This window comes from Gopherus evgoodei, chromosome 19 (genome assembly GCF_007399415.2).
Source record: "Gopherus evgoodei ecotype Sinaloan lineage chromosome 19, rGopEvg1_v1.p, whole genome shotgun sequence".
Classification (NCBI taxonomy): domain Eukaryota; kingdom Metazoa; phylum Chordata; order Testudines; family Testudinidae; genus Gopherus; species Gopherus evgoodei.
Genome location: NC_044340.1, coordinates 21,700,040 through 21,718,940, shown reverse-complemented (window position 1 = coordinate 21,718,940; position 18,901 = coordinate 21,700,040). Strand labels below are relative to the sequence as shown.

Sequence of the window (18,901 nt, the reverse complement as noted above, 5' to 3'; positions counted from 1 at the left end):
AAGAGATCATGAAACCATTCACAGATTATTCAAATATACCCAAGAGTTCTCTCAAATAATGAACATGTACAAGTCCCTGTGTGGAGCTAACTCAGTCTACCCCTTGGCTCTCAAGAGTCTGGAGAAGAATGGGCACATCACGGTTTGGGTCATCTCTACAGGGATCTGGTTTCTTACTAGAGATAGGTGGTGTTGGGGGATGCAGCGGAGTTGGTGAATCTGGTTCTCCAGGCCCTTTGGGTTTTGGAGCTGGAATGATTTTCTTCATCAAAGGGGGTTGTTCAGTGTGGTTATTCTCTTCACGCTCCTGCCACTGAGCATAATTATGGTCAAGTGAAGGAGGCAGCACTGCATTCGGCAACATCCCACTGCTGAAAATGTAAACAGGAGTCAACGGTCAGACCTGGCTTTACCAATGACCTGGACACTGTAAACAATCCACAGTCTGTATCCAGCTACAGTTCCTTTCAATACTTAAAACCTGTATATGCTCTCAACTAATCACTGCTACCCAATCAGTTACACTTCAACATTTGTGTTGCTGTCGTCCGACAAAGGGCAGCTCACACAAACCAGGCTCTCTATCATGCTTTTAGTCTCTCAGTTTCAGAAGTACAAATGCATACAATAAACCCATCTGGGAATTTGACTGGTGTTTTTTTACTACTAATAACAGCATGTCTTGTTCTTTTTTGCTTTGACACGTGACAAACTGCAGGGTGCTGCTCCTAGATGCAAAACAGTTACTTACTTGCTTGTTACTTTATTTGGCTCCCAAAACCTGGATTTTTTTACACTGAACCATGGAAAAACACGCTCCATTTGCTGAAACAAAAACAATGCTAAATTAGAATAATAAAATATTAATGAAAAGATCCAAGAAATTCATCCAAGATCCACAGCAAATGTGCAGATCTCAGGTCAGTCAAGAAGACTTCATTAAGGTCGAGAACTGTGCCAAGGTACTAAAGTATTTCACAAGGACAGCCAACCAACCAATAGCTTAACCAGAAGAATGCTAAGTACACAGAATGTGATGAACTCTGAATTCCAGTGGCAGCACAAACAGCTAATCTGGAAGTTTGGGAATGAAAGAACAAACTTCATTTATTTATTTATTTATTTTAACACAAAGAGGTAATTACATAGAAAGCAGTATTTAAAAATAAACTATATTCCTCACCCGAATAAAGAAGGACTTGACCATGCTATTAGCTTTTTTAACTTCTGGTTGCCCTCCATCTGAATTAATGGCTGCTTGAATAATCTTCACAATATCGTCACTAAATTCCAACTACAAGAAAACACAGTTCATATCAGCATGTTACTCTCTTCTGCACACCTGTGCTGTCTCCAAATCCTTAGTCGGCATGGTAAGCCCCCACTGAATGGGATGCTCCTCCTCAAAAGGTCAGATCTTGCCCCCTTTACACCTCAAGTTGCACGCTGATTTGCGAATTGACTGGTGGGGTTGCTTCTAAGTGATGTGGAATATTTACATGATTTTCCTTCACCCAATACTGAGAAAAGCAAAACCAAAGTCAAAATGGACCTTATGAGGTAACTAAACTGCCATTTTATACAGTGTCTTGGTTAAATTTTGCGGTTATTTTAAAGACACACGGCATGTGGTTGCAGTGGAAATAGAATATAAATTCAAAGGCAAGATTATCTTAAAATGAAAAAGCTTCTGAAAAAAATAAAATTGGTAAGATTATCACATTATTAAGTGCCAGTTCGTTACATAGCAAGTTGATTCAGTTATATTAGCATTTTTACATACACTGCTCCCAAGACTCTCTTCCTTCTAAATATGAATAATAAATTTCCAGAGAACTCAGATGAAAGCAAAATCAGTGAAGTCACTGGACTATATATATTTCATTAGATGTAACACACGAAGATTTTTCACCAGCAACTGTAATAACTGTAACCAAATGCCTTCTCAGTGTAAAAAAATATGTCACAAAATGGTGTAAATTTAATATTTTAAAGGCTTCTCTTTAATATTATTTAATATTTTAAAAAGTTTCCTTGTTCATTAAAGACAGGACGAAGGCATTCTATGAGCTATTTCACAAAGATGGCATTATAGTCTCCAGAAAAGGGTATTTATTACAACTGAGCAATTATAACAAGAATGAGAAGTTACCCCCTAACTTTGACATACCACAGAAGTGTAACCTCCCTGATCCATTTTTCTTTTCACTCCTTCCAGGTCCAGAGGCTGCTGCTCCTCCTGCTTGCTGACCTCTGTTAGAACAGGTGGATCTGGACCTTCAGGAGAACTTCTGGATGGGATACTCTCTTCTGTCTCAGGATTTAAATCCGGTGGTTTGGCTGCCTGTTAACATTAAAAGGAAAAGGACAAACATTCTATATCCAGCGTTTTACTGAGTGAGAGTCTCACTTAAATACATTAACTTTTTCCTGCAGAAATTAAGATAGGGTGACAAAACAAAGTCACACGTTAGTAGACCAGTAGGTTCAATGGACAAAGCTCTGAGTCCTCCTCAAAAAAAAAATATGGGAAAAATGTCTCTCTTTTTAAACTGATTCCTACTGCTGACTTCTACCCTTGCTCCTCATTCAGACATGGTCACCAAATTCTATTAAATAATTCACTGTGGAACTAAAACATTGTACAATCTACAATAATTCCTTTTGCTATTTCATGGTCATAGTCTTTGTTCTTTCCCCTCGCTCACGTCCTCCTGTTTATTATCTCTTTCTGTTTAGTGTTTAATTAAGACTCCTCCTTAAGGTATGAACCTATCATTTTTATCCAAAACAACACACTCACCTATTGTGCTGTACAAAATAACTTTCTGGCAAGCTGCCAAAGTTCTGGACCAACTTTCAGACCATTCAGAAATGGAGCCATACAAATCCACGCCTGCAGAACACCACTGCCTTCACAGAATACTTTGTACTTGTACAGTGCTATTCCTCAAAGTGATTCATAAACATTAATTAAGCCTATCACCATCCTGTGTGATAAGTAAACATACTCCATTTTACAGAAGGATAAAATGAAGCAGAGTGGGGAAGGCACTTTATTCTGGGCTGCACAGTGGCAGAGCAGGAATACAAAACAAGAGACCTAAACTTCCACTGCCCTATAATGTAGTTCCACAGTGTCACTTCACCTAGGAAATGCAAAGCATATGCAGGAAGTTTTGATTTTTTTATTATCCCGTTATTACAATTAAACCGTACTGTGCACAAAAGGCAGGCTACCCCAGAACTTTAGCAAAAAGCACGTATGCATAATGATGCCTGGACAGGAAAGCAAATTCATTCGGCAGCAGAGCTTAAAATGAATACATTCAATACTGATGAATTTAAGCAGCAAGAAGCCCCAATGCATAAAAAACAGCTTTGTGATCTACACAGGGCAATTCTCCTGCACATCTGCAAGGATTTCTACAATTTATTACATTTCCTAGCATGGGTGCAAGTAGCAGCTTGTTCACATGCAAAGGGAAGTGATCAGCTGTGAAAACACAAATTCACTTCCACAAGTCTGACAACTTCTTACAACCATACAGTCTCCACAATGTCAGTCAGAGACATTGTTACTGTTGAAGTCCCAAACTTCCCCTCTCCCTAAAACACCACTTGTCCTACACTAATTTAAAAATCATATATCCTTCATGTCTACCTATGTAGATCACCATATAAAATAAAAACTTAATTATATACACTTTGGATTTACCAAGTACAATAAATCAACTTCCCAAAAGAAGACATCTAGCAACAGTAGAAAGAACTCAATCCAGAGATGGGCAACTCATTAAATTGTGCTCAACGCAGAGGTGAACCCACCTGTCTGTAACGTAGTAAGTGACTGGTAGTCCTGGAATTTAACAAGGCTGTTAAAACCTGCTTCAAAGAAACTTGCAGCTCCTTTTCCAGTGCCAGCCGCCATTCGGCAGGGTGCTGCTCTGTGCAGTTAATGCAAGTGTATGCCACGCTCTCAGGAAGGTTAGAGAGGATTTCATACATCTCATCTGGAGACAAAAAAAGTAACAAACCTAACCTGAGTTGCTTAACTAGAAGAGGGGTAAAAGAGAGAGGCAAAAAAGGAACCACTCTATATACCACACTTGCTTTGTCCGGCGATACCCTAGTCTTTCCCATCATCAATCAATGGAGCTAGGCTGTTCTCAGCGGTACCAGATGACAGAACAAGGAGCAATGGTTCCGGTTGCAGTGAGGGAGGTTTAGGTTGCATATTAGGAAACACTATTTCACTAGGAGGGTGGTGAAGCACTGGAATGAGTTACCTAGGAGGTGGTGGAACCTCCATCCTTAGAAGTTTTTAAGGTCAGGGTTGACAAAATCCTGGCTGGGATGATTTAATGGGGTTGGTCCTGCTTTAAGCAGGGGGATGGACTAGATGACCTCCTGAGGTCTCTTCCAACCCTGACATTCTAAGATTCTATGATCTTTGCATAGAGGGTAACCGTGGAACTCAGCTACGGTGCTATTACGTTAGGTAGCTTGTGAAGGAGGATATCAAAATTTGCCGAAAACTGTCAATTTTAAACCTGTGTTCAACTGTAGGAAAATCAGTATTTTTCTTAAAATACCACCCAACATACACTCTAAATGTCTAAAATTTGATCCCTTTAGTCTAGTGGCAACACCCATACATGGAAACTTTTAATGCAGCCATATTATTGGTCCAGGGGCCAAGGAGAGCCTGCTGAGCAGTAAAGACAATTTGCCTCACCTGAAAGATTTTCACATTTGGAGTGGACCCAGCGATCACACTTCCCACACTGCATCATCTTACTCTCGTAGTCATCGTCATCATAGCACTTGTCACAGAGTGGGCAGAAGTTTCCTGAAAATAAGCCAGGAGCTTCAATCATCATTCCAGATGCCGCAGGCACATCTCAAAGGCTGGCCGGCTGGCTACTTACTATATTTCTGAGAAGCAAACCCACTGAAACCTTCCTGCCCAAATGCAAACTGCTCCTACTTCTACTCTTACAGAAAAAATAAGAATGCCTACAAAAATAAACTACAGTCCATGTGGGTCTTACAATTCCACTATAAGGAGGCACTTCATTTTTACCTTTATTGCAAGACTTGTAACAAAATAAAAAACTGACCAGATAGGGAAAAGTGAGAAAGAGAAAAAGATAATTTGCCTGTAGAAGTATAAGACAGAAAAACCTATCCCGCTAATCTGGCAAGTGGGGTAAACTCAATTTCCTACTGCGGTCTAGTCATTTACCCCTCTCCTTATCATCCATACCCCTTCGATTCAGATCCTGAACTGAGACTGAGGAGGAGGCAGAGGAGGCCATCTAACCCAAAGTATTTGTTTTTTAGGCTATGTCTACAGTACAGCCCATGCCAGCAAAATTTATGTCGCTTAGAGCTGTGAATATTGCACCCCCATGAGCAACATAAATTACACCAGCATAAGCACTCATGTGTACAGTGCTATGTTGGCAGAACAGCGTCTCCCACTGACATAGCTTATGCCGCTCATGAAGGTAGATTTTTTATGACAACGGGAGAGGTCTCTCCTGTCGGCATAGAGCGTCTTCACCACATGCATTGCCCTGGCACAGCTGCACCGATACAGCTGCATCATTGCAGTGCTGTACATATAGATATGGCCTAAATCAGGCCATGATCCTGTCTTAAATTTTGTACCCTCTTCTCCACTACTGGTAAGGATCTTTAGACAACAGTTTAGAAATAACCCCTGGAACAATTTATAGTGCTTATTATATGGAAGTCCCAAACTCTCTCACTAAGAGGCAGTGTTGACTTTTCTTTGTTAACCGCTGTAAAAAGCAACCCTACTTTCCCTGATTTCACATACCAAAAGCTTCCATAGTTTATGATTTCACTGGTTCTTGGCCATGACACTGGAGTTGCACTATAGCTTGGAATCAGCAACACTGCTCAACTGCCTCATAGACCATCACTTCATTCTGTGATAACATTTCCTTACAATAGTTGTGATCACCTTGAGAATAGCTTCAAACTACATTCACCATAAACAACGTTGCAACCTCAATTGTTTTGTACCTTTAGCAAAGAGTTTGGCACAATCATGACACAGTGAGAAGTCATGAGACCACTGTGCATCCCATCCTTTGCCTGGAGTTGTTGAACCACAGCTCTTGCAGCGAACACATTTGGTACAGATCTGTAAGAGGGGACAGAGATTTGACAGGAGTTAGCATCTTTGCTATCTTCTGAGGGTTCTAAAGATCCATTTCACAATTTTTATTATTTAACAGGGGTGTGTGTGTGTGTGTGTGTGTGTGTGTGTGTGTGTGTGTGTGTGTGTGTGTGTGTGTGTGTGTGTAAATCCCATATATATGCATCTTTGGGCCCATGTTGGATGGTGAGTCATTTCCCTCACTTCAGACAACTTCGGTAGCAGAGAAGATGCTTCCCTCCTTATGGTAAAAAGCTGACCATGCAACAGAAAATATGCTTCAGTCTAGCACTTTTGCCATTAGAAACTGTAGTACAATTAATCTCAAACCTTTCTTTAATTTGGAAAAGGAACAAACATACATACATGGTATTGACAAGGACAACATTCTTAAGACATTCCGTACAACCTCTTGTTTTAGATCAGGGCTAATGTAGAAAGTTGACAAAGCCATAGGTATAGCACCATAAAACCCTTATTTATATTACAGTAGTATACAAAATGTGCTAGCCACTGTACAGAGGAAGACAGTCCCTTCCCCAAAGAGCTAACAACCTGAAATACAAGGAACAGTCTAGCACACTAATCCCATTCACACCCATCACCATAACAATGTCCACTGACAGTAATGTCAGAATGGAATCTCATGTGTTTACTTACTAATATAAGGGAATTCCCTGGCCCCTGTCCACTCAGTTTGCTAAGGAGGATTCATAATAAGGCTAAAATACAGGTGTCTCCTCTTGTATCCCTGCCCTTCTTCATTCATACAATGCTAGAGAGTTCATTCACCATGAGAGCATTCAAAAGCCAGTCTTTAATGATAAAACTTTTTCAAATTTACCTTATAAAACAGTAATCATCCTTTAATAGGCTGTACATAGAATTTGTAATTCTGTCATAGTCTAAGAAATCCCATCATGTATCAAAGACCTGCAGACTGACTAGCTTGAGCTTTGGCTGGTCGCTCCTAAAGAATATAAGTCAAGCAGAGCAAACTCACCCAAACTTTCTTTTTCTTGGTGGGTTTTGTTGGGTAGTTTGGTCCCAGGCACTCAGGGTGATAGCTGTTTCGGCACTTATTACACTCCAACAACTGCTACAGAAATGCAAAAATCCATTTTACACTAGATTCAATCTTCACTGTGCCACTATGTACGTTAGTCAATTTGAATTCACCAGAATGAGAATACTACGCTGCCATGTGCACAAAACATCCAGTCGTTTGTTAAATGATTTAGATAAATTAAACTAAACAGTTCCTGGAAGTAGGGAACTCGGATTATTTAGTCTGCAGAAGAGAAAAATGAGGGGAGATTTGATAGCTGCTTTCAACTACCTGAAAGGGGTTCCAAAGAGGATGAATCTAGACTGTTCTCAGTGGTACCTGATGACAGAACAAGGAGTAATGGTCTCAAGTTGCAGTGGGGGAGGTTTAGGTTGGATATTAGGAAAAACTTTTCCACTAGGAGGGTGGTGAAGCACTGGAATGGGTTACCTAGGGAGGTGGTGGAATCTCCTTCCTTAGAGGTTTCTACCGTCAGGCCTGACAAAGCCGTGGCGGGGACGATTTAGTTGGGGATTGGTCCTGCTTTGAGCAGGGGGTTGGACTAGATGACCTCCTGAGGTCCCTTCCAACCCTGATAATCTATGATTTTATGATTCTATGATGGACAACAAAAACAGCACTCTCAAAATGGTCACATTTGTTATTCTTAGTACCTTTGTTGCCTGGTGCTGTCTCCCACATACATGACAGAACTTGCAACGACGACAGCACCAGTTTTCCAACTGGTCCTCCAGAGGGCGCTCACTCTCTTCTAAACAGAACTTGTGGAAGGGCTCACAACAGACCTGACAATACACGAACTACAAGGGGGAAAAACATCAGCATGTCAAACACTGTTGACTTCTCAACCAAACCCAACTGCTCTCTATTCTGTTCTCTAATTCTGGTTTAGAATTCATAGAACAAGTATTTGCATTCAGATATTTTACACTGGAATTCACACATATAAACCATTTTAAGCACCCATGTAGCAGTTTTAATCACACTGTTAAACAGAATAACAACTGGAATAGATTAAATATTTTGGATGCTTTTCTATATTTTCATATATATTGTATTTTGTGTTGTAACTGAAATCAAAGTGTGTATTTTTATTATAAATATTTGTATTGTAAAAAAAACAAAAAGTATTTTTCAATTCACCTCATACAAGTACTGTAGGTGCAATTTCTTTGTCAGGAAACTGCAACTTACAAATGTAGATTTATTTTGTTACAGAACTGCAGTCAAGAACAAAACAATGTAAAACTTTAGAGCCTACAAGTCCATTCAGTCCTATGTCTTGTTCAGCCAATTGCTAATACAAACAAGTTTGTTTACATTTGCAGGAGATAATGCTGCCCTCTTCTTATTTACAATGTCACGAGACAGTGAGAATAGGCATTTGCATGGCATTTTGTAGCTGGTATTGCAAGGTATTCACGTACCAGATATGCTAAACGTTCATATGCCCCTTCATGCTTCGGCCCCACCATTCCAGTAGGACATGTTTCCATGGTGATGATGATCGTTTTTATAAAACATAATGCGCTAATTAAATTTGTGGACTGAACTTCTTCGGGGAGAACTGTATGCCCCCCTGCTCTGTTTTACCCACATTCTGCCATATATTTCATGTTATGCAGTCTCAGATGATGACCCAGCATATGTTCATTTTAAGAACACTTTCCCTGCAGATTGACAAAAGGCAAAGAAGGGTACCAAAGTGAGATTTCTAAAGAAAGCTACAGCACTCGACCCCAAGGTTTAAGTATCTGAAGTGCCTTCCAAATCTGAGAGGGAACGAAGTGTGGCGTATGCTTTCAGAAGTCTGAAAAGAGCAACACTCCAATGCAGTAACTACAGAACCCAAACACCAAAAAAGAAATCAACCCTTCTGCTGGTGGCATCTGACTCAAATAATTAAAATGAACATGCGTCGCGTCCGCCACTGCTTTGGATTGTTATTGAGAAGAACACCGTCATCAGCATGGATGCATGTCCCCTGGAATGGTGGTTGAAGCATGAAGGGACATATGAATCTTTAGCGCATCTGGCATGTAAATATCTTGTGACGCCAGCTCCAAGAGTGCCACCTGAATGCCTGTTCTCACTTTCAGATGAACATTGTAAACACGAAGCAGGCAGCATTATCTCCTGAAAATGTACTAACTAACTTGTCTGTCTGAGCAATTGGCCTGAACAAGAAGTGGACTGTGTGGACTTGCAGGCTCTAAAATTTTACATTGTAGAAAAAAACTGCATTCAAAAATAAAACAGTATTAATTCTACATTTGTATGTTCAACTTTCATGCATAAAGAGTGCATTCCAGTACTTGTATAAGGTGAATGAAGAATACTATTCTTTTTGTATAGCGAAAATACTTGTAATCAAAAATAATATAAAGTGAGCACTGTATACTTCCTATTGTTGTAACTGAAATCAATACATTTTGAAAATGTAGAAAACATCCAAAATATTGAAATAAATGGTATTCTATATTGTTGTTTAACAGCACGAATTATCACACGATTAATTTTTGTAATCGTTTAACAGCCCTACTCACAAGTTTCAACTGATGTCCTGTTCTGCCTAGGTGGTCCCAAAGCACTACAGGTACTTTTTTTCAGGGACAAACATATCCCCTACTGCATGCAACCCTTAACAGGCTGAGATACATGTGAGGCAAAATTTTCAAAAGCATCTTCATCTCACTGACTTTCAATGAGATTTGTGTTCCTAAGTCATGTTTGAAAATGGGACTAAGGTGTTTTTAAAAGTGTTACCCTAATACCTAATACAGATCAGATTGCTTCTTTTGGAGAACTACAGAACTCTTGAAACAGTAGATGATTTTATATATCATGTGTTTAGGTACTGTGGGACACAACAGAGTTATAAAAGGATGGAGTTAAAGCTTCTAGCCTGAATTTCCTCTTATTTAACATGATTTAACAAAAAGGAAATGCATACACAATTGCTGAATATTTTGGTGCTTGTAAACATTCTAAGATCAACAACAGAACAAGATGCTTTACCTCCACATGTCCACTGCTGGCACAGAGAAAGCAGACCACTCTGGGAGTGATAGGTACCGAGGTTAGAATGCCTAGCCCACCCATCTCCCAAACGTTCTCCACTTCACAGTCCTCCTGAAAACACAAAAGGGTACATCAAGCAGAAAAGAGAAAATCAGCATTAGGGAAAAAAGTATAACACAACATTTGCACAACTGCTGATAGTCAGCGTACCTAAGCTTCAGTTTCAAAATATTCGTAACTCATACCTTAGGTCCAGCCATATAATATAAATTAAAAACAGAAATCACATCTTACTAATTCTTGCTGAGTGGACCCACTGGATCTGACAAGTTTGTGCATTAGTAAGTGAATATAAGAAGGACAACATATCAGAAAGTGTACTTTATACACTAATATTCACAATTCTATGTTTTGATCAGTCTAATCATACTTCACAGTTTACTGTAATATATTTTATAAAAGTATGAAGTCTTAGTAATACAGGATCTCAGTATACCCTCTGCTTTAAAACTTTTCTTGAGGGGCTGGAGAAGAGAGACTACCATTCCCACAGTGGATTAGGAAAGTACTGATTATGTTATATATTTAAGTGACAAAAAAGATGCAAAATTCAACTGTTCAACTCCCAAACATATTCCAGTGCTGCTGTGAATAACACAAGATTAAAAGAATATCCAAATTCTTTTTACTCAAGTAGCTGTCATGGTTTTACAGTTCCACCTTGATGAAATTACTTCCTTGACAATGTAACTCCTGTTCATCCATTCTCGCTCTCATATTGAGAATTACTGTTTAAAGTTTTAATAGTCTCTTAATCCAACACTGATATTGTAATAAAGATGGAAGAACTTCCAACAGCAGAAAGACTTTTCAGAGAGATACTGAGGTTCCTATTGATACCATCTTAAAATAGAGCATATCACATTAGATCACTTACTTAAAAAGTCAAGAATGGCATTCCTGAGGGAAAAAATTGCTCCAAATGTTCATTGTATAGCCAATTATATGAAGTATTTCCAAGATATTTGACCCCTTACCTTGAAGTCCACTCTGATCCTGTGGACTCCATCTGTAGGTGCCTTTTGCTTGGAACTGCTTCCATTTGACAGAGTACTGAGCAAATTCAGCGTGCTGTTCTCTGGCTTGTTGATTGGAGGAGGTTTTTCCTAAAGAGTAAAGAAAAGACATTTGCATTCATTCCAACCCCAAATCGCTATTTTACTAAAGGATTGACCAGAGTAAACAAATCTTTGATAATTCTTATATAAAGAAGCTGAGTGCATCTGAGAACTAAGGTTCCTACAGAAAGTGGAAGCAGATGATCAGTTTTGCAAACCCTTTTTAGAGCACTTCATGCACAGAATTATGCTTGTTGTATTGCATTCTAAAATCACAACATTGTCATCCAAGACAAAGCTGGTATTTAGCTTACTATGTTGCGGCATCTCTGTGGGTAATCGATGTCTATACAAATTGTCCATTTTTAAAAAATGGAATTGAAAAATAGTCAGTTTCGTTTGTTTTTCAAAGGAAACATCACATTTGTTTTTTAAATTCAAATTATTCATATTTCGTTAGTTAAAATGGAACTTGTTTTTGCAGTTACTTAGATTTTTTAGTAAAAAAGGTTGACATGCATCAATTATGTCTTAAAGGCATGTTTTATCATTTGGGGACTTGGTACAATGGAGGTAGGAGGAGCCTTTTACATCTGTAAGGCTTGTCTAGAGGGGGAAGAAACTACAAACTCTGCCCTTGGGACAAGTAATGGAAACTTCTTCCTTTAAAAGTGTCTAAAAGGATCTGGAAACATGATAGAAATCAAACTAAAGTCTATTTTAGACTGACATTCCAGGGGAAAGACCCTGAATTTAATTCTGATTGGGTTTAATTCTAAACATGCTCTTCACAGTCATAACTTTACCTAATCATGAAAAGCCCACAACAAGGTAAGTTAGGGTTGCACACTGGTATATGACAATAGAAACTAATTTTGAAATTCTTGTAATTTGCTGAATACGTAGTTAAAAAAACAAAAAAACAAAAAAGCCAACAATCTCACCTTTTCTTTTGGTTTCTGTTTCACAGGGAAACTTGGACGGGGAGTAACTTTCTTCTGTTTGCTTTGCTCTATGCCTAGGGAAGGAAAAAAAAATCACATTTAGATCTTGGAATGAATAACCACTTCCAGAAAATAGGAGAGAAATAACACACTTGAGAAGATATTTTAGGCCTTGCTCCCAGATCTGCCCGATCTTTACTCCCAACTGCTCCCTTATCTCTTTTAGTGACTAAACACCACCATTTATGCTGTAAGTAGCTTCCTAAACACAGCAAACATGCACTCCCCACAAAACACTCCTGAAAACCAACTTGATTCCCCAGAGCATAACATATACAACACTGCCCCAAAACTGCCTATACAGTAACAGTCCCTATCCGTTAGACTACACTTTTTTAGGTAGGGATTCTCTTCTTTGTTTAGCACTTTCACTCTACTATGATGTGCAACTATTGAGAATAACAAAAGTTTAACTAAACACTATAAAACTCTGTTTTAAGGTTACCAGGGTTTGAATGGAAAACTCAAACATACAGTTAAGACATCCTTATACCTTCCCAAACACACATACTAAGTTTAATATAAAGAAATCCAATTTAAATAACAAACATCTCCCAAAACATTTTAGAGTGATACTGCCAGTATATAAAATATTTTCCAATTTTATACTGTTCAGTGATGTTTAATATTCAACACTCTCAGTTTTTACATAATAATCTAGTTTTTAGTTTGTTTTTGAACAAGTGACTGATTATTTTAATTACATTTGTTCATTTACCTAATTCTGGTTGGGGTGTCTGTTTTTTCTTGGGCTCACTAGGGATGGTTTTAGGTACTTCTTTTTTCAGTGGTCCTGAGCTAGGCAGCTGACAAAGGGGAACTTGCAATGGCTGGGGTGCCTGTTTACCAATTTTTCTGGCACCAGAAGCAGTGAACTGTTTGGATTCCAACACTGGGATAGAGGTATTTCCCTCTTCATTCTTCTCCTCACTTGGCTTTCGGGCAGGTTCACTGCTCTTCTTCAAGGCATTATCTTCTTTTGCTAAAACAGTCTGAGGAGCTGGCTTCTGTCCAGAATCCACTTGGTTCTTCCCAGAATGGCTCTCTTTCTTTTCATTGGTCTTGGATTTCTTCTCTTTCTTTTTCACAGCTATGGAACAGAGATAATTTACTTCCTATCAGTTTTCACAATGGAGAGAAGTGAACAGCAGGGTCCCTGAAGAATTTGTACTGAGACCTGTCATGTTCAACATATTCATTAATGGTCTGGAAAAGGAGGTGAATGGTGATTTGACAAAATGTGCAGGCAACAAATAATTATTCAAGATTATTAAGTCCAAAGCTGATTGTGAGGAATTACAGAGGGATCTCACAAAACTGGGTAATAAATTGGCAAATGAAATTCAACACTGATAAGTGCAAAGTAATGCACATTGGAAAAAATAATCCCCAATATACATATACAATGATGAGTTCTAAATTAGCTGTTACAAGCCACGACAGATCTTGGAGTCATTGTGGATAGTTCTTTCAAAACAACTCAATGTGCAGCAGCAATCAAAAAAGCTAACACTATGTTAGGAACTATTAGGACAGGGATAGAAAGTAAGAGAAAAATATTATAAATGACACTATATAAATCCATGGCATGCCCACATTTCAAACAGTGTCCAGTTCTGGTCACTTGATCTCAAAAAAAGACACAGGGGATTGGGAAAGGTTCAGAGAAGAGCAACAAAGATGATCAAGGGTATGTAACAGCTTCCATATGAGGAGAGACTAAAATGATTAGAGCTTGGAAGAGAGATGACTAAAAGGGTGGAGGGATCTAACAGATGTCTCTAAAATTATTAATGGAACAAAAAGAACGAAGAGAGGTATTTTTTACACCTTTTCCTACAATACAAAAACCAGAGGTCACCTACAGAAATTAATAGGCAGCAGGTTTAATACAAAGAAGAGGAAGTACTTTTTCACATAGCTTATTGCCATAGGATGTTGTGATAGCCAAAAGCATGACTAGATTCAAAAAAGAACTGGATAAAATGCACGTAGAGTAGGTTCATCAATGACTATTAGCCAAGATGGTCATGGACGCAAATCCACACTCAGGTTGACCCTAAACCTCTGACTGACAGAAGATAGGAATGGATCACTACATAATTGCCCTGTTCTGTACCCTCCCCTGAAGCTCTGGTATGGGCCACTGTCAGAGACAGGGTACTGGGCAGTATCCTGCCCAGATACTGACCCAATATGGCAGCTATGTTCCTATGAAGAAAAGGCACAAATAAAATAAAAGTCAGATGCAATTATGTGATATCAAGCCACCCATCTCATTTTACAATTATATACAAACAAAGAACAAAACATAGTCTGTTCTCAGAACTCTCATACTGGAGTTCCTGGGCATAAAAAGTGGCTCAGTGCTCTAAAAGGAATGCACATAAGCAGTCAAATTGACATGTTCAATTTCCGATGCTACAACCACTGTTCTAGTAAGTTGGTTCTGTATTCTTAAGGACCAATCTTTCTGTAGCATGACATGGATCCTTCTTACCTTAACTGTAGGGGAAAAAAGGAAATTTTGTACAGCAAGTTCAAAGAGTTCAACAACTTAGCTTGAGAAGCTCACAGTGGCCAAGACACATACTTTTAAGAGTTCAGTGTTTAGCATGCAGGGAGTTAAAAATGTAGTGGAGGGAAAACATATCAAAGTTTCAATACAGCAGCCAAAATCACAAAAAGGAAGGCAATCTAGAGATTTGGAGAATGAAAATGCTATATAGCACCATGATTCCAGAAGCTGTGGCCCTGCTTCCGTTCCTATTGCAAGTCAAGGGTAAAATTCTTATTGGACTTCAACAGGAACAGGATCATGCTCCCTGCATTACTGTCTTTGGCTCTATTGCTCAACGCAGCCACAAAAGCTTCAGATATGAATTTAGTACCCACTTCTCAAAAAGATGGTCCATTATACACACTGCATACCTTTAGCTTGCTTCTGGAGATAAGCTTTTGAAGGCATCCATTGCAGATTCTGGCATTTCCTCATCCTGAGATGAAAGGGATAAGTTGGAACAATCAGAAACTGATATACGACAGCAGTACCCTTCAACAGGATTTTCTGCTGAAAAAGCCTTTTCACCAATCAATATTCCCATTACCATTTTTGAACCATTCATTTTTTCTTCAAAAGTGTTAAGGCTGAAAAATCCTAGAGTTTCCTTTTGGCTCATAATTACTACAATCATCCAATGCAAAAGTATGTGAATAGTGCCACAAGAAATGGAGTAGCTCTGTCAGCAGCATACTGATATCTCTATCAGTTCCCTTTCTCATATACTAGGATTTGAGAGGCATAGAAGTCTCATGATACATTTAAAAGGTCTGGAAAACAATGTCAAATCCAACAACTGCTAATTCTCTGAATTTTGATTAATGCTAATTGGGGGAGGGGGAGGGGGAGGGGGAGGGGGAACCATTTGGATTTGGTTTATAAGAAAGGAATCTTCCCCACATGGGAACAGCCCCTTCATTTATATAGAGTGGGATGAGACAAGGTCATCAAGTTGTTATCTTGCCATAACTTAAATTCCTAGATTTCATGTAAAATTAAGATTACAATATCTGTTGTCTACTGAATTAGCTTTGTTTCTCCTTTAGCTCTTGCAGCAGAACCCCAGGTTTTGAAACCTTGTCCAGGGCCAGGGCAAAGCTGCTTGGAGACAGACTACTTACAGATTGTACTCTGCAAACTGTTTTCACACAGATGCATGCTATGCAGCTATTCTCACAGCTATACTTTATAAATAGCCTTCATATCACAACAATCTTTATTTATGCCACTTCACTTGCTGCCTTCTCAAACTGATTATCCAGGCTGGTAAAACAAGTCAGTTACTGTAGAAAGGAGGAAGGTAAATTCCAAATGCAGGGATGTTTGTACACAAAAATGTTTAGATAAACTGATAAAAAAGATCAAGAAAAAAAAGTGGTATTTTCAGCCACTGTCTGGAGTTTCCTTCACTGCATGTTAAATACACACTGGATAAACATCATATGCTGCAATAAATCCATTTCTTTACATATTATCTGAGAAAATAATTTTCGATCTTGCCTGGCAATTAAATGACCTATAAAGTATCAGTGCATTTTGCTATATCACATTCCTTACAATCCTCTCAAGTTTTTTGAGGGAGTGGAGTAGGGCTGGGGGAACAGTAGAAAAGAAGGGGTATCCCCAACTCAGAGCAAAAATACTCCAGCGATTTTATTTTCCTTTGTCCTTTACCTACCTCTACCCAACACCAGCCAAGACTGAACAAAAGGGATTCCCTTCAAAGCCTGTCAACTCTGCTTCTAAGCAGCGAATGAGACAGTCTCCACCTATAATCCCAGGGCATCCTCTCTCAACGCTAGGGTTAGCTAAACAGCTTGTCAAATATACACTCACTTGCAGCACTGTTTCTTTATGTTGCGCCCACCAAACTTCGGTTTGTCTAGACAGTTAGTACAGACACCACAGTCCTCTGGAACCTGGCAGCCTGAGCACTGTCCACAGCGCCGTGAGCGCCGACCTTTCTTCACCGGAGGCTCTTGGGGTGCCTTGTTTCTGGTAACTGGCTTAATTGGTTTGATAGGTGGAGCAAGGGGTTCAGCCTCTTCTGAGCCAGCTATTGATGACTTATCTGCCAAAAAAATCTGCTGTGAATTCAGCGGCCACCAACACCATTTCAGAAGTCTCAAGTTTACTCAGGAATCATCCATCCCATCAAAAGTGTAAGGTCATCCACAGAGTCATACAAGTTGAGTGTTTTTTTGTTTAAGATTCAGATGAGAAGAACTGACACAACTTTTGTGCCATGAAATAGCAAATGAACAGAGGTCAATGGATTAGTGAATTACCTTTTAGACTGGAAGTTTATTCAAAATATCTGAAATCTATTTAACTCGGACCTTCCCCTGTATAATCTTATGCAGCATGTTGTCCATTCTACAGAAATATACATTCAACCATATAAGTATTGCCCCACAAGAAACTAAACTAATGGGCAACAGCATCAAAATGTTGTATGAATCCACAGACCCCAAAGATAAAAATCTTGAATTTACCATCATTTCCCATGGAAGACAATATCTTCTCTCGTTCTTCCCATGGTAAGGCACTCAGAGTAGGCATGTCATCAGGAAACACTGCCCGCTTACGGCCTAGTGCTACAGCCGCCCTCCTGCAGACATGTTTTATTCGTGGTCCTCGCACTGAAGTCTCTGATGAATCACTCTCTTGACCCTAAGTTTCAGGTGTGCAAGAACATACGCATTTCTGAAGAAGGCATTCTGAGTGTACTTGGAAAATACAACAAGCACACTTAAAAGAAAAAGGCAGTGGTTAAAACCAAATGCTCAAACTGCAGGTCACATAAGAATATGAGTCAGCTATAGTTTTCACAGCCTCCTTCCCAGTGAAGACGTACTTTAAAGAACAGTAAAGCAGAATGCTTATTATGTTTACTAAAGTTCCATAACCAATTTTAACTTCTTACTTCAAGGACCTGAATTTCTTAATACTATATAATAATGTAAAATGCATCAGGACCAAAACATCAGAGCTGGCACGGACAATTAGGATAAGAGAGGCTAAAGCATCCTACCAGTCTAGTTACCCTGACAGGGAAGTGAATCAAGCTGTTTGAAAGCCTTGTAGCCAGTGGGACAAATGAAAACAAGGTCGTATTCCCCCTTATAAGGTTCTAGAAATTACAGCACAACCAGCCTCTAATCCCTGCTGTTAAAAGAAATTGAGTAATTTAACATTTTTCCCCAGGATTTGCCCCCAAAGATTCATGGCTATTTCTGATGAACAAATGTACTCCCATAAAGCCGAATTTTAGGGACAAGTCATTTTTCCCTAATGTGAAACTGGCCAACAGTGCATGGAGTGGTATAGAGCAGACAAGTGGGAGGTTCAGAACTTGATGGCAGGGAGAAAAACTTTGGAGGTTTTCTACTGAAAAAATCTATTTTCTGAAATTCCTGAATGTTACCACTGACAGCAGACCAAATTCTGGTTTAAACCAAAAATAGGAACCATTACCTGAAAATGTGTCTGTATGATGTCTACATTTTTAGTAGCCAAAATGGACTACAGTGAGAGCATTTGACAGAACACTGGGGCCAAGAAGGAGGGATCTGTGAGATCCCATTCCTTTAGATGCAAAATCCCATGGGATCTCAATTCCCTCCCACGAGACCGAGATCATGGCAATATGCACCTTAAACAAAAATCAGATCAGGACCACTCATTTTTGGATGTCAGCTTTGTAAGCAAGTGGGGTACCAGAAACAGAAATCAAGGGGCCAGAGATGACTATATGATTCGACAAAGCCTTGCCTTTATAAGCTCAACATACACTAGATGAACATCTCCACCAGACTTAGCCAGAAAAATCTACTAAGCAATTACACTGCACTGTTCTCAGAAAATGTGTGCAACTCCATCCTGAACTGACTCCAGCAGCTTTATCTCCCCCTCAACTTCTGCCCAGTGCTTCTC

At 39.2% G+C, this 18,901-nt stretch overlaps 1 protein-coding gene across 1 annotated transcript in view; it reads right to left on the bottom strand.

Annotated features, from left to right (window-relative positions):
* The window catches only part of KMT2A (lysine methyltransferase 2A), a 77,921-nt gene that overhangs the window by 33,566 nt on the left and 25,454 nt on the right, over positions 1–18,901 (bottom strand). Inside the window, 16 exon segments of the mRNA XM_030538284.1 lie at positions 178–371; positions 752–825; positions 1,184–1,294; positions 2,171–2,344; positions 3,829–4,013; positions 4,739–4,852; positions 6,058–6,178; positions 7,197–7,292; positions 7,916–8,062; positions 10,281–10,394; positions 11,321–11,449; positions 12,346–12,419; positions 13,124–13,495; positions 15,337–15,401; positions 16,802–17,036; positions 17,461–17,638. Of these exon segments, the coding sequence (XP_030394144.1) occupies positions 178–371; positions 752–825; positions 1,184–1,294; positions 2,171–2,344; positions 3,829–4,013; positions 4,739–4,852; positions 6,058–6,178; positions 7,197–7,292; positions 7,916–8,062; positions 10,281–10,394; positions 11,321–11,449; positions 12,346–12,419; positions 13,124–13,495; positions 15,337–15,401; positions 16,802–17,036; positions 17,461–17,638 (2,383 nt within the window).